Source organism: Colobus angolensis, unplaced genomic scaffold (assembly GCF_000951035.1).
Source record: "Colobus angolensis palliatus isolate OR3802 unplaced genomic scaffold, Cang.pa_1.0 Scaffold255, whole genome shotgun sequence".
Lineage (NCBI taxonomy): Eukaryota > Metazoa > Chordata > Mammalia > Primates > Cercopithecidae > Colobus > Colobus angolensis.
The window spans coordinates 1,220,556-1,240,866 of NW_012115766.1; the positions used below are offsets into that span (position 1 = coordinate 1,220,556).

A 20,311-nucleotide genomic window follows, 5' to 3' on the forward strand; every position below is an offset into this window, starting at 1 on the left:
TTTTGATCCTATAAATTGAGAGAATAATCACCTGTTACCTACTATTTGTACCTATGATTTTATATGTAATTACCTGTTAACAAAAAATAGTCTCCAAATACAAACATATAAACCAATGTACAAAAACATACAATGCTTGATTTCTGAATCTATCATTAAACATTTGAATACTGAGATATTTTCATATTTTAACACTTATCAATGTTGATTTTACTGATTCAAATTCTGAAAATATATTACAAAATGATGCATCACCAAATGGGAACATTCCATTAAGTCATCAATATTTGTTTTGTAACTATGACATATGAAACAAACAAGAAAATTTTTTTCTCATTACCTCAAATATCTGTGCAAACTGGGTCTCTTTACTAGAAAATATCGCATGGATACAATGAATGGCATATTTGGCTTGACGGGGGGGTCCTTTTTTAGATTTGTGATGTAGAACAGGAAGCAAGGCTCTATACAAAAAAAATCAAAGAAAAACAATGAACCAGAAAAATCAACAAGACTTCTGCTAGATGCTTTAATATTTGTATTTTTAAGTAATGATTTACAAGGACAGAAAAAGGCACCAAGATTTACTCAAACTCACTTTCAAAGGCCTATGATTTTGCTTTATAAATATTTATATTAAAAACATAATCCAAATACAAATGTGGTGTTTTTTACTTTTTATTTACCAAAAGCAAACATTAACAAGGCTGGTGACCCACACTCTCCTGTTAATGTTGCTCCCAACAGGCCTTTCTCTTTTTATTCTTACTGCTATCATTCCAACTAAGCTTCTGCCACCTTACACATGTACAAAATTGACAATCTCTTCTTTCTCAAGTCTCTGCCTCTTCCAATTCACCTTTCATTTTGTGCCAGAGCAAGCCACAAAAAGGAAAATCTGATTAAACAATGCTTATTAAGCAATATTACATGACATGGACTATTAAAAGGCTCCAATATTTAACCTAATGCTACTAGCATTTTAGGGACAAGATAAATTAACAAAATATATGTTATGTTAAACTGTGAGAACTGCTACAGAGAAAAATTTTTTTAAAGATGGAGGATAGAAATAGTAAACAGGGAGGGAGGTATAAGAGAATTACAATTTTAAACAGAAGATCTCTCTGATAAAGAAACATGTGAGCAGAGTTCTGAGGGAGGTACTGAGTAAGTCATGCAGCCACCTGGAAGAACATTCAAGCATCGTATTATTTTATAACTCAAACATTTAAAATGAATAATGAATAAAGGAGCTCTTAAACTATTATACAAACATCTCAAGGCAAAAGAAACTTCCATATCTTCCTCATTGCCTGATACCAACCCAGTGCTTATCACACTAAGAGTAGAGTCTCACAAAAGATACTAAAGGTGAAGTATAATTAAAAGAAATATATTCCTAACATGTAAAGGCCGAAAAATGGAGAATGAAAAGACCAACAAAAACACAGAAAAACACGCTAGATAGAAAAAGGTAAAACGTTCTTTAATATTATACTGAGTGGGCAAAAGTTGGAAGCATTCCCTTTGCAAACCGGTACAAGACAAGGATGCCCTCTCTCACCACTCCTATAAGTTCTGGCCAGGGCAATCAGGCAAGAGAAAGAAAGAAAGGGTATTCAAGTAGGAAAACAGGAAGTCAAATAGTCACTCTTTGCAGATGACATGATTGTATATTTAGAAAACCCCATCGTCTCAGCCAAAAGACTCCTTAAGCTGAGAAACAACTTCAACAAAGTCTCAGGATACAAAATCAATGTGCAAAAATCACAAGCGTTCCTATACACCAATAAAAGACAGAGAGCCAAATCATGAGTGAGCTCCCATTCACAATTGCTACAAAGAGAATAAAATGCCTAGGAATACAACTCACAAGGGACGTGAAGGACCTCTTCAAGGAGAACAACAAACCACTGCTCAAGGAAATAAAAGACAAAACAAACAAACGGAAAAACATTCCATGCTCATGAATAGGAAGAACCAGTATCATGAAAATGGCCATACTGCCCAAAATAATTTATAGATTCAATGCTATTCCCATCAAGCCACCATTGACTTTCTTCACAAAACTAGAAAAAACTACTTTAAATTTCATATGGAACCAAAAAAGAGCCCAGATAGCCAAGACGATCCTAAGCCAAAAGAACAAAGCTGGAGGCATCACACTACCTGACTTCAGACTATACACAAGGCTACAGTAACCAAAAAAGCATGGTACTGGCACCAAAACAGATATACAGACCAATGTAACAGAACAGAGGCCTCAGAAATAACACCACACATCTACAACCATCTGATCTTTGACAAACCTGACAAAAACAAGCAATGGGGAAAGGATTCCCTATTTAATAAAGGTTGCTGGGAAAACAAGCTAGCCATATGCAGAAAACTGAAACTTGACTCCTTCCTTATACCTTACACAAAAATTAACTCAAGATGGATTAAAGACTTAAATGGAAAACCTAAAACCATAAAAACCCTAGAAGAAAACCTAGGTAAAACCATTCAGGACATAGGCATGGGCAAAGACTTCAAGACTAAAACACCAAAAGCAATGGCAACAAAAGCCAAAATTAACATACGGGATCTAATTAAACTAAAGAGCTTCTGCACAGCAAAAGAAACTTATCATCAGAGTGAACAGCAACCTACAGAATGGGAGAAAGTTTTTGCACTCTATCCATCTGACAAAGGGCTAATATCCAGAATCTACAAGGAACTTAAACAAATTTACAAAGAAAAAAACAAACAACTCCATCAAAAAGTGGGTGAAGGATATGAACAGACACTTCTCAAAAGAAGACATTTATGTGGCCAACAAACATGAAAAAAAGCCCATCATCACTGGTCATTAGAGAAATGCACATCAAAACCACAGTGAGATACCATCTCACATCAGTTAGAATTGCGATCATTAAAAAGTCAGGAAACAACAGATGCTGTTGGAGAGGATGTGGAGAAATAGGAACGCTTTTACACTGTTGATGGGAGCATAAATTAATTCAACCATTGTGGAAGAGAGTGTGGTGATTCCTCAAGGATCTGGAACTAGAAATACCAATTTGACCCAGCAATCCCATTACTGCATATATACCCAAAGGATTATAAATCATTCTACTATAAAGACACGTGCACACATATGTTTACTGCAGCACTATTCACAATAGCAAAGACTTGGAACCAACCCAAATGCCCATCATTGAAAGACTGGATAAAGAAAATGTGGCATATATACACCATGGAATACTATGCAACCACAAAAAAGAATGAGTTCATGTCCTTTGCAGGGACATGGATGAAGCTAGAAACCATCATTCTCAGCAAACTAACACAGGAACAGAAAACCGAACAACACATGTTCTCACTCATAAGTGGGAGTTGAACAATGAGAACACATGGGCATAGGGGAGGGAACATCCCTTCCCTATGTCCACGGCCTGTCATGGGGTCGGGGGCAAGAGGAGGGAGAGCATTAGGACAAATATCTAATGCATGTGGGGCTTAAAACCTAGATGACAGGTTGAGGGGTGCAGCAAACCATCATGGCAGATGTATACCTATGTTACAAACCTCCACATGTATCTCAGAGTTCTGCACATGTATCTCAGAACTTAAAGTTTAACTGTTTTTAAAAAGACATACAAATTACCCTAAAATGTATGAAAAACTGTTTACCTTCACACATTTTTAAAAAAATTTTAACAAGAGGATTTCCGCTTCAGATTACAATGGTATAACTAAGACTATTTACTCTCCTGCCTTAAACGCCCAGAAGAGATAAATATGCTAAAGGTTTCAGACACTAGAGAACAGGCAACAGAGAAATGTGATCCCTGATAAATGAGAAACAAACCAGAAGAGCTTTACACCTGCCCAGCTTATTGCATGGAAGTATTAAATAGTTTCCAGGCTGTAGTACAAGTGACCCAAATAGAGCCTGGGTTGAGGGAGATAAAGATGAGAGTTCAGGGAAGCCAAGGAAACTCTGATTTCTAGAGCACAATACCAGAAAGGAAGGAGTTACAAAGGGAAAGGCAGCATGAGTTCTGCTAATCTGCAGAGGCTATCCCTGAGTCTTTGGTTGGATAATGATCCTCACTCGTGTTAGGAGGAAAAACTACCTGAGACCAGGAAAAGGACCATAGAAAGCAGTAGAACAAAAAACTCCCTCAACACAAACAGGGCGGGTAATTACTCACTCATTCCTACCAGTCATACTAGAAAGCCCTTACAATATACAAACGGGAGAAAAAGTACTCAATACAAATAGACCCAGAAATGACCATAAGTGATGGAATTAGGGTAGACATTAAAACAGCTGTTACAAAAAAACACTACGCTACATAGACTCAAGAAAGTAGAGTAAATCAGGAACGCACTGCTAGAAATGAAAAATACAAAATATAAATATATATAAAAATATATAAAAAGAACACAAATAGAATTACTAAATATAAGAAATACAATTGAAATGGAAAATAAACTGATGGAATTAAAAGCAGATTACACACTGCAAGAATCAGTGAACTTGAAGACATAGCAATAGAAACTATCAAAATAAAATGAGAAAAAAGGGCAAGAAAAAAATAGTAACACAGCAGCTGTGATCTATAAGACAGTATCAAGCAGTCAAAAATACTTGCAATTGGAGTCCCAGAAAACAAGAAGGCAGATGGAGAGAATAGAAAAAAAAAAGTATTCAAAGTAATAATGGCCAATTTTTTTCCAAATCTGATTAAAATAAACTTAGAGATCCAAGAATCTCAATAAACCTAAAGCAGAAAAAAGATAAACCATTTCAAGGTACGTTATTATTCATATGGTTAAAAAATTAGTGAAAAATAGAAAACTCTTAAAAGCAGTGCAAAAAACAGAGAAACAAGGAGTGATACAACACTTTTCATCAGAATCTTCAATCCAAAAGATAATGGAGTGGCATCTTTTAAATACTAAATGAAAGTAGCTGTCAATCTAAAATTCTATTCCAAGCAAAATTATCTTTTAAAAATGAGGGAAAAATAAAGACTTTTTCAGACCAAAAAAATTCACTATAAGCAGAATTCACTATAAAATTCACTATGAAGAGAACTATACAACAAGAAATATTAAAAAGAGTTCTTCCAGAAGAAAAATGATACCAGATGAAAATATGAATAGACATCCAACAAATGAAAAGTGACAGAAATGGTTATTATGTGTGTAAAAGAAATTTGTCACTATTAATCTACGATACACTAGAGTAAAAATATCAAAAACGTATTATGGGGTTTATAACACATATAAAAACAAAACATAAGACAACAAAACTTAAAAGACTGGAGGAAATGGGCATGGAAGTATAGTGCTGTAAAGTTTTTACACATTAGTATAATTCTATTGGATGTAGATAAACCAATAGTAAAGATAAAATCATAATACTTGATTAATCTCAAGAAAAGCAGACATAAAGAACACAGAAAAGAGGAAAACTATCAAGATGGTAGATTTAAACCCCACCATATCAATAATTACAGTAAGTGTAAATGCTCTAAGCACTCCCATTGAAACAGTTTGTCAAACTGGATTCAAAACAACCAAAATAAAAGCAAACAAGGAAACAAAAAACAACAGAAAGACAACTAGGACATTTATTTAAAAATAAATAAATAAATAAACTTTTTTTTTAAGGGTCTTGCTCTATTGCCCAGGCTGGAATGCAGTGGTACAATCATAGTTCACTGCAGCCTGAAACTCCCGGCTCAAGTGATCCTCCCACCTCAGATTCTGAAAGCACTGATATTTACAAGTGTGAGCCACCACGGCTGGCCAAGAAACTCACTTTAAATATTAAGTCCCAGGAAGACTAAAAATGGAAAGAAAAAAAAAAACAGGAAAACATATGCCTTACAAACACTAGGACCAACGAAAAGTACAAATAGCTACACTTTTCTCAGACACAAAAGCCTGCAGAACAAGGAAGATGACCAGAGTTAGGGAGAGACGTATTTCATAACAACATTGTTTATTGGCAAGGCTGTAGGGAAACAGACACTTATATACTGCTAGTGAGAATGCAAAGTGGTGTAACCATTATGAATAGGAACACAGTAATAGCTAGCAAAACTGTACATGCATTTACTCTTCTATTTCTAAGAACTGCTCCCAAAGATAACTGTCAAAAAACACAAAAGGCGCAAATACAAAGCTACTCACTCCAAGACTGTAATACCGAAAACAACCCAATGTCCATAAATAATGAACTGGTTAAATTATGATACAGCCACACAATAAATGGGGACCTCTCTATATTTAAATGGAATAACTGCCAGTCCATGCCATTAAAGAGCAAAAAGGTGAAGAAAAGTGTATACAGTTTATCTTACTCATTTATCAAATGTGCATACATATACATATGCAGACAGATATGTGCATGGAAGGGGGCTTTTTTTTTTTTAATCTATGGGGAAGAAAGGTAATAGGTTAGAGGTTTGACGAACAGATGCTAGACTTCTGAAATTTATCTTGCTTCCTTTAGATATTTTTAAAGCCATTTAACATTTCATATAAATAAAAAATAAATTTTAAAAGAGCAGCCTTTCAAAAAGAATGAAACAAATGAACAAGGGTATGTATTCATGTGGTAGCATAACCACCCAAAGAATAATTACTCCAAATAGCTTTAAAACAGGAATTTGACTGCAGATCTCTAATATGATACACACCAAATAAAAAAGAGAACTAGCTAAAAAAGTAAACGACTACTTTTAGGAATCATATTGGTGGTGCTACTGCTATTATGAGACTGCTATAGATGTACTATGAGATAAAGCAATTGAGTTATTATGTAATATTACAGGGTTATTATCCTGTGCCATGAGGGAAAAAAAGAGATACAAATGTAAAATTGAAGTTCAGTAAAAACCATGTAATCCTAAATTTGAACTGGAAGAATCGGTATAAACAAACATGAATTTCATCCTTCAAAAAAGCTATGTCTACTGAATTATCATAGAGTCATGATTTATACATTAGCAATTAGTATCCACAGGACTTGTGTTGTGATTTCTTAATACCATTTCCATTAAAAGGAACCAGAGCCCCTCGGAGAATTGGCCAATTCCAGGTATGGGGCAGAACAAGTACAAGATGGTCCTAGAATATCTTGTCATACAAGATAGCAAAGAAATTACAGAGATTATTGGGATTGTTCCAAAGGACTCATGGACTAACTTGAAGAGGCTTCCAAGATTATACACAGGATAATCTGGGCATCAAAGCATGCGATCACTATAACCGACTGAAACACAAATACGTGTAAACCCATTACGATTTTTTTAAAAACAACCCTCAACTGGTCACCTCTGGAGTACACTAGTCCTCTTTATTTTGAATATACTATATTACATTCAAAAAAATCAAGCATTTATCCTGCCTTTCCTAAATAAATATAACACTGGGAAACCAAAGAATCAATAAGAATTTCCTTTTTACAAAAGCATTCAGCTAGGAAGTGAAGAAGAATGACAATAAGAATATCAAGACTGATTACTAATATCAACAGCTGCAAACATCATAAATAGAGAGATGGCCAGCTATTATGAGCCTCCTGACAGGAAAGCATACCAATCTTATAAAATAGTCCTGTAAAAACAGAAAAGTTGAACCAGAATCTAATCAGGTCTCTGGATTCAATCACCATTTTAGAAAAAATAAAGAAATATGGCCAGGCACAGTGACTCACACCTGTAATCCCAGAACTGCGGAAGGCTGAGGTGGACAGATTGCTGGAGCCCAAGAGTTTGAGACCAGACTGGGTAACAAGGTGAAACTCCGTCTCTACAAACCGACAAAAATAAGGCAGGGCTGGTAACATGTGCCTGTAGTCCCAGCTACTCATGAGGCTGGGTGGGAGGATTGCTTGAACCAGGAGGTCGAGGCTGCGGTGAGCTGTGATCGCACCACCGCACTCTAGCCTGGGCAACAGAGCAAGACCCTGTCACAAAAAATTAAAACAAACAACAAAGAAGAACCTATCAAATTATGTCTAAGGGATACAATTAGCAAAAATCAGTCTATGGATAACCCTTCAAGAGAAACAACCTGATTCCTACTGCAAGCAGAGTGAGAGCTGGAGAGAAAGCCCACAAGAAACAAGATACTTAAAAGACACAGCAACCAATCACAATGTATAAATCTTACTTGCATCCTGAATCAAACCATTTTTGAGGAGGAAGGATGGCTTAAGCCCAGGAATTTGAGACCAGTCTGGGCAACATAATGAGAGACTCTATCTCTACAAAAAGTTAAAAAAAAAAAAACAAAAGTAGCCGGGTATGGTGTCTTCGGTTCCAACTACTGAGAGGCTGAGGTGGGAGGGTCACGTGAGCCCAGTCACTTCAAGGCCACAGTGAGCTACGATCTCACTACTGCACTCCAGCCTAGGCAACAGCACGAGACCCTGACACAAACAACAACAACAACAACAAAAACACATTTTTTGAGAAAACCAACTGGATATTAAGTTATTAGTGTTAACTGTGTTTGGGATAAAGATGTATAGATGAAATGACAATATCTGGGATTTGCCTTCAAATATAAGAGGAACGAGGGAGTGTGTGGAGGCACAGAAAAAATAAAGCTGGCTGTAAGTTTATTCATTGTTAAGGCTGGTTGGTGAATACATGGGGATTTGTGTTCTCTCTCTACTTCTGTGTATGTTTGAAATTTTCAATAATAAATCGTGGAGAAAAAATAGTGTAACTAAAACACTAATCTTTTAGTCTATGTTTTGTGGTTTCTTTGTGAAATAAAAGATTATTATTCTGTGGTTACTTCAGTAACTAAACTTCATAGACAAGATCTATCTTCTCATAAATCAGATTTGATAATGCAAACACCTATAATCTCTTTCCCCAATAATCAAGAGAAAAATTACTGTTCACACTAGCAGCAACTTTAGCTGAGATTGTTAAAGATAGTTATGTTAAATTTTAGCTCATCCAATGTTTTACATACTCAGTTATTTTAACAGAAAACAAACTGAAACAATGAACACAAAAAAAAATCTTAAGAATTCTGCAGTACTAAGTCAATGAAAATAAATAACCACCCATGCTGACTGCTTTTCCTATTAAAAAGAATTTCTTATTCCCTCATTAAATTGACTTTCTTCCTTCAAGTTTTTTCCTTGATAACAATCATACCAATAAAGAAAATGAAAAATACATTCAAACTGAAAAATACATGAAAACCCTGAAGAAAAAACTCAGCATCTCACTACCCTGAAACAATACTGTCAACATTTTGGTGAACACTCCTAAAATTTCTCTAGACATATTATTATACAGACATTAATAAGTGAGGATATAAAATACATAGTACTTGGAAACATATTTTTTTAAACCAACAATGTGTGTAGAACCTCATTTGTCAAATATTGCTAAGCACTATTCTTTTTAACAGTCACATAGCTCTTAGTGTATGTATAGCATATGGCTATACCAAAACTAATCTCACAGTGATAAGCATTTTAGATTTAAAAATTTTAAAAAACACCTTAACAACAATACCATGAGTATCCCTGTGCTGGTTGTTTACATACTGTCTCTGAGCTTTAAACCTATCCTTTCATAATCTGCTCAAAGATCCTGAAGCTGTAAATCTGCAAAGAGCTGGTTTCCTATTAATTTCTTCCACTACAAGGCACTAGAGCTTCTTAAGGCATTCTGAGCAGTAGTTTCACTGCTCCCCAGCAACAGCCAGGCCATACCATACTTTGGCAATGTGTTGGGTGAAACTGGCAGGGCTCCCCCACCTCTTAACACTACTTCTTCCCAATTATCCCACCAGCTCTAGAGGTACTGGCTGCTTCCACCAATTTGTATCTCTGGATTACCAATGCAACTTTTTTCTCTTTTGTCCTTTAAACATCTGTATTAATTTGTTTAAAATACAGTCATGCCTCACTTAACAATAGGGATACATTCTGAGAAACGCATCACTGCATGATTTCATTGTTGTGAGAACATCATAGAGTATACTTACATAAACCTAGATGGTATAGCCCACTACACACCTAGTCAATATGGTATGACCTATTGCTCCTCGACTACAAACTTGTACAACATGTTACTGTACTGAATACTATATGCAATTATAACACAGTGGTAAATATTTGTATATCTAAACATAGAAAAGGTACTGAAAAAATATGGTATCAAAGATAAAAGTTGTACCACTGTATAGTGCAGTTCCATTATAATCTTACAAGACCACCATATACATCTGGTCTATCATTAACCAACATACCATTACGCAGTACATGACTTTATACCTAGTATAGTTTGTTTCTCTGACGGAACCCTGAACTATATAATAGATTATGTGCACATCTTTTCTAATTATCTCTGGGATAAGTTCCTGAAAGTGCAGAGTCAAAAACTATACACATTTTAAGTTTGCATATATTACCACACTACAAACCTAGAAGCATAGCATCATTTTATACTCCCAAGAGAGCATTGTTGGAATGCTAACTAACACTGGTTGCATCACATAATTGCTTTTATTTGTATTTCCTTGATTACATAAGCATCTTTTCATGATTTGGAAGGCTGACAGGACTTCCTGCTTAAAACTTCCTGTTCGTTCTCTTTGCTAGTATTCTATGAGGCTTATATTTGTTATTCCTTCATTAATAATCTTTATATAATACATTGCAGCTGGGCACGGTGGCTCATGCCTGTAATCCCAACACTTTGGGAGGCCAACACGGTCAGATCACTTAAGGCCAGGAGATCGAAACCAGCCAGGGCCACATGGCAAAATCTGGTCTCTACTAAAAATACAAACAAAAAAAATTGCCAAGGGTGGTGGCACATGCCTGTAATCCCAGCTATTCGGGTGGCTGAGGCACAAAAATTGCTTGAACCTGGGAGGCAGAGGTGCAGTGAGCCAAGAGATCATGCCACTACACTCCAGCCTGGGAGACAGAGTAAAACCCTGTATCAAAAAGAAAAAAAAAAGAGTCTTTATACATTTATACATTGCAGGTATTAACCTTTCCTAACTAATATTTACTGCAAATAGTCCTCCAGCATATAATTTGTGTTTCCAACTTATTTCATGATTTTGGCTTTTAGCTAAATAGTGGTTCCTCACCCCCACTAAAATATAAAGCAGAGACTTAGCCTGTCCTCTTTATTACAATATCCTCAACACCTAGAATAGTACCGTACACCTAGAACCATACCATACATGGTGGGGCAGGGGCTGGGAGTGGGGGGGTAACCCATAGATATCTTTTGCAACAAATGAATTTTAACAAAATAATACAATCCAGGCCAGGCACAGTGGCTCATGCCTGTAATCCCAACACTTTGAGAGGCCAAGTTAGACAGATCACCTGAGCCCAGGAGATCAAGACCAGCGTGGGCAACATGGCAAAACCCTGTCTCAACAAAAAATACAAAATTTAGACATGCATGGTGGCATGTGTCTGTAGGCACAACTACTTGGGAGGCTGAGGTCGGGGGACTGATTGAGCCCCGGAGGTTGAGGCTGCAGTGAGCCATGATTGAGCCACTGCACTCCAGTCTGGGTGACAGAGCAAGACTCTTTCTCAACAAAATAATAATAGTAATAATAACGATAATCCAATCCATCAATATTTCATTCACGACTTTGGTATTAGTGTCCCTTCCTCTACAAACAAGGAAGTTATAAAAATATAGCGGTTACCTAGTACTTTGATTAATCCATGTTATATACTTAAAGCAAATCCACGCTACACACTTAAAATAATGCAAGAATTTGTCTTTGATTCTTCTGGAATATATGTAAAATCAAAGTAAGCAGTCTATTTTCCTTTCAAAACTGCCTGCTAATTATTTACTAGGTAACCTAACTTTTCCTGGACAATTTATTTGTTAAATATTATATCCCCCCATCCACCATTATTACAGCATTGCAAATTTCTTGTATACTTTACTTCTAGGTCTTCTGATGTTTATTTCCATAATAATGTAAATGACTGTTGGTTATATAAGAAAAATTTTGAATTTTTACATACTTACTTTGGCTACTCCATTTTGAGTAGTTTTTCGGTTGATTCTCCTGGATTTTCCAAGAAAAATGAAAGCCTCTTCCTTTCCCCACTTGTATTTCTTATTTTATATTCTTACACAATTACACTAGTTAATGCTTCCAAAACAATGTTAAACAATAGCAGAGATAGTGTGGTTTCTCATCTTGTTCCTGCTTTTACTGGGAATGCTACTGGTGTTTTACATGATGCTGCCTATTGGTGTGAAAGAGATTAATTATGTTATGAAGGTACTGATTCCTAGCTTATTAGATTTAATTAGAAACAGACTGATTTTTTTGGCCAGGTGCAGTGGCTCACGCCTGTAATCCCAGTACTTTGAGAGGCCAACGCAGGCGGATCACGAGATCAGGAGATCGAGAACATCCTGGCTAACACAGTGAAACCCCACCTCTACTAAAAATACAAAAAATTAGCCGGGCATGGTGGTGAACACCTGTAGTCCCAGCTACTCAGGAGGCTGAGGCAGGAGAATGGCCTGAACCCAGGAGGCAGAGCTTGGAGTAAACCAAGATCGCGCCTCTCCACTCCAGCCTGGGCAACAAAGCGAGACTCCGTCTCAAAAGAAAACGAAAAAAAAGAAAATCAGAAGCCCTTTCAGCATCTATAAAAAACAAAAAATGATCTATTGTGTACCCTTTTCCCTACTTATATAATAAATTGTAAACATAAACAGTAGGCTTACTAATATTATAGCAACCCTCTCTGTATACTCCTAAAATTAACCATGTTTGGCCACAATATATTCTCGTTTTATTATTTAAATTATCTTTTTATTAATATCTTACTTATACAAAAATCACATATTAGTGAGATTTGTGTTAGGGTTTTCTTAGGGGGTGAGGAGATATCTTTTACTATGTTTTAGTATTCATGTTAGTTATCCTGGCTGTAAAGAAAATAAGTGCTTTCTTTTCCATACTCTGAACAATTAAAAGAATTAGAATTCCTGGTTTCTTATAGATTTGAAATATCTCCCTCAAGACACAACTTACACTGATGCCTTTATTAGAGAATAATGTTTCAATTTCTTTTATAACTATAGTCTGTTTGGTTTTTGTCTTTTCTCGTCTTGAACTTATTTACATCATTCTTAAAACTCCAGGTTTTCAAATATATTTACATAGCCATATCTAAAAGTTAAATAATTAGAGTAAAATGATAGGCAAAGACAAATCAGAGATATACAAACAAAAAGAAAACAAAATCCAGATTTAGAGGGCATAAGCAAAACTGAATTCCAGTGGGAAAAGCATACAACCATGTAGACAGGGTAACCTCATGATTAAAAGAACGGGTGGTACATTTACTCAGTCCTGTACACTTAAGAATATCCTTCATTTGCCCCTACTTAAAAATAACTAGGACTACCTAGGAAATTCTTTAGTTATACTGTTTCTTCCATCAGAACTCTCCAGCTGTTGAATCATTAACTTCAGAAATTATATGTGGTTTGAAAAGAAGTCAGCCAGCTTCATTATTTTCCACTGTACTGACCTAACTAGTTTTTCTTGATATTTGCAAAATCACCTTTGCAATCCCTGATAATTTAGCAAACTGCACCAGTATATTTTCCAAAAATGAGTCTTCATCTCCAGATTCATATTTTCAATCATTCAAAACAAATTTATTATTATTCTCTTTAATATTTTCCATTTCCCATTATTCTACTATCTTCTCCATAGACGTCAATTATGGTTTTTCACTATCTGCAATTCATTCTCTTTAACTCCATTTTTTCTGTCCAATTTCTCCATATTCTATGCAGATTTCAAGCCAAATCTCTAGCTCACTGATTCCATCTTCCATATTGTTTATTCTGCTCCTTGCTACCTATATTAAATTATATTCTATGATCAATATCCTTAGCCCTTTTTCATGTATTATCTCATTTTTGTTATCTTTTTTCTTCTCATGTAATTTGCTGTTTACCTTCCTTGGCAGCTTAAATGACTAAGACTTTCTTTTGATACTAGAAAAATTCGATTCTAAATATTGCTTATCAGTTACTTTGGAATGCTAAGATCATTACATAGGTTTTGTGTTTTTTAACTTGCTTATCTGTATTCTGTTAATTCATCTTCAAGTAAGAAAAATTCTCTCTGGCTTTGCTATTTAAACAAAAGTATAGTTAGCATCTCCCAGATGACTGAACACGTCTCTTAAAAAATTAACGTAAAAGCTCCCAACTCAGGCTACAGTTGCTTCATCACCTGGCTAAGTAGCATAGGAATGAAAGTTAGGACTAAAGGTAGTAAGTCCTTTTTCTCTGTGTAATTTATCTCCAAATTTGTTAAAACTCTTATAAGGATAAGAACCAGTCACTGGAGCTATGGGTATATCACATGCTGTGATAGGATCCTCAGTTTTGGCACATCTAAATACTTTTAGGAGAGTCAGACTCCTGAGAGACAAGCTGAGTCACAATGGAACTCATATAATTCATCGTTATGGAACCCCATAACTCATCATCGTTTTTCGTTTAATGGGTCAAGCGTATAATTGTTTTCTGCTCCCGTAAAGTCGGTAAAAAGATATTTCCTTCATTATTTTCCTTAGTCTTACCTCATCACTAAACTTTGCTCTTCCTGGTAAACAGGTTGACCTAAAGAAAAATACTATGACCACAAAGCCTCTCCTTTAGTCCTAGTACAGCTAAAATCAGGTTCTCTCTTTCTCTTAAAGTGTGCCCATATAGCAATATTCTCCCTCTAAATTAGCAAATAATAGGACACTTACAGTACACTGCCAATACATATCCCTTGTCAGTGTTCTCACATTCAATACAGTCTTAATGGCACATCTGGTGCCAATTCTGTCCAGTTTGTGGTAGCTTTATTAGATACATTTTTCTTTAGGTTCTTTTTAATTATTTTGATGAATTCAAGGGAAGATGGTTTAATCAACAGTCTCTTAACTATATCATTTTTCCTCAAAATCAACTCATCTAATTTAATAAAACATTAAATCTACATACATAGTTTATCTCCTGGAAGAAATTATTATGAGTTATTTCATCAAGAACAGTGTGTGCACACTGTAGGAACTCAGTATCAGCTGAGTTAATTCTCCTCATGAGAAGTATCTGAAATATATTCAGTATATAAATCAAATAATTTTAAATACTTCAGTTCCACAGTAAAGCAATACATTTTAAAATGTCCCATTTACATTTCAAAATGTCCACCTTTTGACCCTGTTCTTGTGGTTCTACAAATACATCAAACCATGTTTCTTTAAAATATAAAAGTTACTAAGAAAAACAATCTAGAATGAAAATAATAAAATCTCCAGGGAATAAGCCAAACTTGAACTCTGTCGATGCTCTAATTAGAAAAGAAACTGCCGTAATGGGTATCACACCATAGGCATTGGAGCCAAACAGGCCTAAATTCAAATCCTGGCTCTGTCACTTGCTAGCTATATGACCTGGGTCCATTTACCTCTGAACATCAGATTCCTCATTTGGAAAACCAGGATAATAACTGCACTTCCCTGAATTGTTACAATGTTTAAATGAGACAGTATAATAGGTGGACATTCAGCAAATGGTATACAGCTGTATACAGTCTATACATAATGTGTGTGTATGTATAGGTATTACATATGTGTGTGTGAGAAATACACATACATAAAACTAAACTCATCTCTGATCTGACTAGGAGAGACACAGCACCATCCAAAGGGAAGCTTATGTTCTGGGATTACTTAAAAATTAGAAGTCAGGGCCGGGCGCGGTGGCTGATGCCTGTAATCCCAGCACTTTGGGAGGCCAAAGCGGACGGATCACTTGAGGCCAGGAGTTGGAGACCAGCCTGGCCAACATAGTGAAGCCCTGTCTCTATTAAAAATACAAAAATTAGCCAGGTGTGGTGGCGCATGCCTGTAATTCCAGCTATTCGGGAGTCTGAGGCAGGAGAATCACTTGAACGTGGGAGGTAGAAGCTGCAGTGAGCCAAGATTGTGCCACAGCACTCTAACCTGGGTAACAGAGTAAGACTCTGTTTCAAAAAAAAAAATTAAGAAGTCCGTTCCAAACAATAAGGTTTCTTACTCTTGCCAGAGAGACTACTGTTATAAAATTTTAGTATGTTTCTATTACCGTTTAAATAATTGCCGGCCAGGCACAGTGGCTCACGCCTGTAATCCCAGCACTTTGGGAGGCTGAGGCAGGCAGATCACCTGAGGTCAGGAGTTCAAGACCAACCTGGCCAAAATGGCAAAACCCCATCTCTACTTTACAAAAAATTAGCCGGGCGTGGTGGCAGGTGCCTATAATACCAGCTACTCAGGAGGCTGAGGCAGGAGAATCGCTTGAACCCAGGAGGTGAAGGTTGCAGTGAGCTGAGATCACACCACACTACACTCCCAGCGTGGGCAACAGAGTGAGGCTCCATCTCAAAAAAAAAAGAAAATAATAATAATGCCTTTGTTCTATTTATCAGCAGTTTCTAGAAATAAGTACACATGAACAGAAAGGAATAACAAAAATTATACCTGAAACTCTTAATTGCAAGCTAGCTTTACTCCCAGTCTCTTTCTAAGGAAAAGACCCATAGGCAATTCTTCTCCATAAAAACCATGGTACCCCAATCACAACTAACCAGACTAATGGGTAAGCCAGATGTGATGAGGTAGAGGTGAAAGCAACCACCTATGACTACGCCAGTATCAGAACCACCTATTCCATCTTCTCTCCAAGAACTAGAAGAAGAGATACACATAGAGAAGTAAGCAGTGACATGTAAGAAATGAAGATTTATTCTTCTGATTATAAAATCTTGAACTATGATTATCCCAGGATAACAGCTCAATTTGCAATTATGGGAAATACTGGAACACAGAAAAAATTGCACTGCTGTTAAATATTCCATACTTCTCTACTTCCTTGTGTCAATTAAAGCACTGCTTCTGAAATTTGTTTGTTTCAGTACCCTAAATCACAGAGGAAACTAAAGAATATTATAGACAGTCCTGATGAAATTCCTTTGAAATTTCCCATCATACCTTAAATTCATATGAATTGTTTATTCTATGCCAAAATATACCAGGGACTCTCAAACTGATACATCAGAAAGATATGCCATGTTTATCCCCCAAGTTCATGCATCTTCTAAAATACCAATCAAAGCTTACTCCCAGGAAAGGAGAATCTAAACTGAACATTACAGACTTAAGATGACCTAGACAGTTTTTCCTCAAAACTTGAAAGATTCCAATTATTACATAAATCAAGAAATAATTACGTTTCTGATGTCCACAATATTTATCAAAATAAACTCAACTCACGATCTGATGTGTGGAAAATCCTCTTCAATTCTGCTTCCTGTGTTTTTGAAAATTTGTAATGCAGCTTCTGCTACTTTTTCATCATCCATTTTCAGACAAGCCAGTAATGATTCAAATGTTTCAGCAGAATGAAATGAGATGGGATGTGTAAATGAGAGTACCTATAAAATGAATCATAAAAATGATTTGTAAAATTTTTTCATCTTTATAATACAAATCCAAAATATTACATATTAGAAATACTATAAATCAAAGTCAATAAAAAAAAATTATGTTAACCAAAATCTGAGAGCACTATAAACAAAATTTAAAACATACTCAACTATGTAATGGAAATGTTCCTCTGTAGGATGACTGTATGATATAATGAAGTAATTTCTTCCAAAGTTAAATTACGTGTTAATATAATTTTAGTCAAAATAATTTGGATTTTGATTATTGTTCAGGTTTTTTGGTGGAGAATGAGAGGAGAAGAGGGGACATGAAGAGAGAATTTAACAAAACATCTCTCATCTTCCCAATAAACATCATTAGCAGAGACTGAGTAAGAAGAGAATAGGGAAAGGGGTAAAACACTGACAAGATAGTAAAGAAGTCTATAAAGTTCCAATAACCAAATCACAATGGTACGAACATTACAATAATCATGAAACAAAAAATATAAGGCAGTAAGTAGACTCTAGAATATATAAAAAAACAGATTATATAAATTGTAAGAGATTACAAAGAGGTCAACAGAAAATAAATAGTCCTGAGTAAACTGAATAGCTATTGGGAGAAAATCAAATTAGGCCCCCCACCCCCACAACACACTTTCAAAATAAATTTCAGATGGGTTGTGTTTAAGATTTTAAAAAACAAAAACAACAAAAACCCTCTGTACAAGACAGGGTTTTTTTAAGCATAAAATAAACAAAAGGAATCAAATGTGGAATGTAAAAAAAACAGCACACAGCAGAAAAATATACTAAGCATAATGCCACATTTATGTTTCTAAAATAATCAAAATAAGCAACATGTTATTTAGAGATACATACATAGATGATAAAACTATAAAGAATATTGAAAGAATAATAAATCCAAAATTCAGGACAATGATACCTGGTGAGGGGATGTGAGTAGGCAAGAAAAAAGACTACTCAGGGAACTTGAACAGTATTTTTAATATTCAATTTAATGTGACACTCTATTTACTTTTCACTTGTATTCACTTGGTTACTACATATTTACTTTTCACCTGTATTCACTTGGTTACTATACTTTATAATTTATATATAAGAGAATACATGTTTATACATATATCAAATATGTATCAGGAAAAAAGCAAAGGAAATACAAAGCTCATTTAAATCAGCTAAAAAAAAAAAAAAGAGATGTCAGTAGATGTATGAACAAAGGATAAAAATGGTGAATTTACCATAGGGAAAACACAAATGACTAACATATGGATGGTGGACCTCACTAGTATTAAATATGCAAATTAAAACATTATTTTTGCTTATCAGATTTGCAAATCTTTTAAAAATGTATTATATTCCATTTTGTGAAGGTTAAAAAGATGGGCACCTTCACATACTACTGATGGAACTATATATGGGTAAAATTTCCCTGTACAGGAATTTAAATATATATTGCTCCAAGAATTTTGAAAGTGGTCACTCTCTTTAACTCAATAATGCTCTCCTAATTTTCTAAAAAATATGACATTGCCAAGAGATCTTACATAGAAACACTCAGCTTAGTACTGTTTGTAAAAATGAAAGTAGAAAAATGAAAATATTCAACAATAGGAAAATACTAGTGATACAGAGAAAGGAGAGTCCCAAAGTGAGGCTTAGCCCGCAAGGGTTTTTGGCTTTGCCAAGGAAAGAATTCAGTGATATGGTAAAAGAAAACAGCTTTATTGAAGCAGCAGTGATACAGTTCCAGAGGTGTTACATATACCTCTATGGTTGTTTCTGCAGAGCAGCACTACCCCACAGGTAGGGTGCAGAGAGTTGCAACTCAGGGCAGTTTCACAGTAATATTTATACCTACTTTTAGTTATATACAGACTAAGGGGCAGTTTATGCAGGAATTCCTAGGGAAGAGGGAGTAGCTTTTGGGTCATCAGGTCATTGCCAAGGAAAGGGACAGTAACATATTAGAAATACTATATTTCTAATATTACTATTATATTTCTATATATTATATAGAATATAATATATATATATTAGAAATAGTATTTCTAATATACTATTAAGGCGTGAGCTACTGCACCCGGCCTTAATTATTATTTCTAATATAGCATTTCTATATACGGGTATTGCCACAGCAATGGTAAACCGACAAGGTACATTGGTGGGCGTGTCTTGTGGAAAGCTGATTCTGTCTTGCCCTTGTTTTAGCTAATCCTCAATTTGGTCCTGTGTCTGAGCCCCACCTCCGGAGTCCAGTCCTGCCTCCTACCTCAGTAGGATAGTATGATACCCCAAATAATGGACTAATCACCATTTCAAAAATGTTTATTATTATTTTTACCATGAGCTAGGCATGGTGCTAAGAAATTCATGTACATGATTTAATGTCCTTTGCGAGACAAGCACTTAATCATTATCTTTTTTTTTTTCTGAGACGAAGTCTCACTCTGTCGCCCAGGCTGGAGTGCAGTGGCACAATGCCGGCTCACTACAAGCTCTGCCTCCCGGGTTCATGCCATTCTCCTGCCTCAGCCTCCCGAGTAGCTGGGACTTCAGGCGCCCGTCACCACAACCGGGTAATTTTTTTGTATTTTTTAGCAGAGACTGGGTTTCACCGTGTTAGCCAGGATGGTCTCGATCTCCTGACCTCGTGATCTGCCCATCTCGGCCTCCCAAAGTGCTGGGATTACAGGCGTGAGCTACCGTGCCCGGCCTTAATTATTATCTTGATTTCATATGAGGAAGTGAAGCAAGTAAT

General features: G+C 35.7%; 1 protein-coding gene across 1 annotated transcript in view; it reads right to left on the reverse strand.

Annotated features, from left to right (window-relative positions):
- The window catches only part of PDS5B (PDS5 cohesin associated factor B), a 183,313-nt gene that overhangs the window by 43,450 nt on the left and 119,552 nt on the right, over positions 1–20,311 (reverse strand). Inside the window, exons 19-20 of the mRNA XM_011946898.1 lie at positions 17,375–17,535; positions 341–464 (exon numbers count right to left, since the gene is read on the reverse strand). Coding sequence (XP_011802288.1) covers positions 341–464; positions 17,375–17,535 — 285 coding nt within the window. The remainder of the gene's footprint in view (positions 1–340; positions 465–17,374; positions 17,536–20,311) is intronic.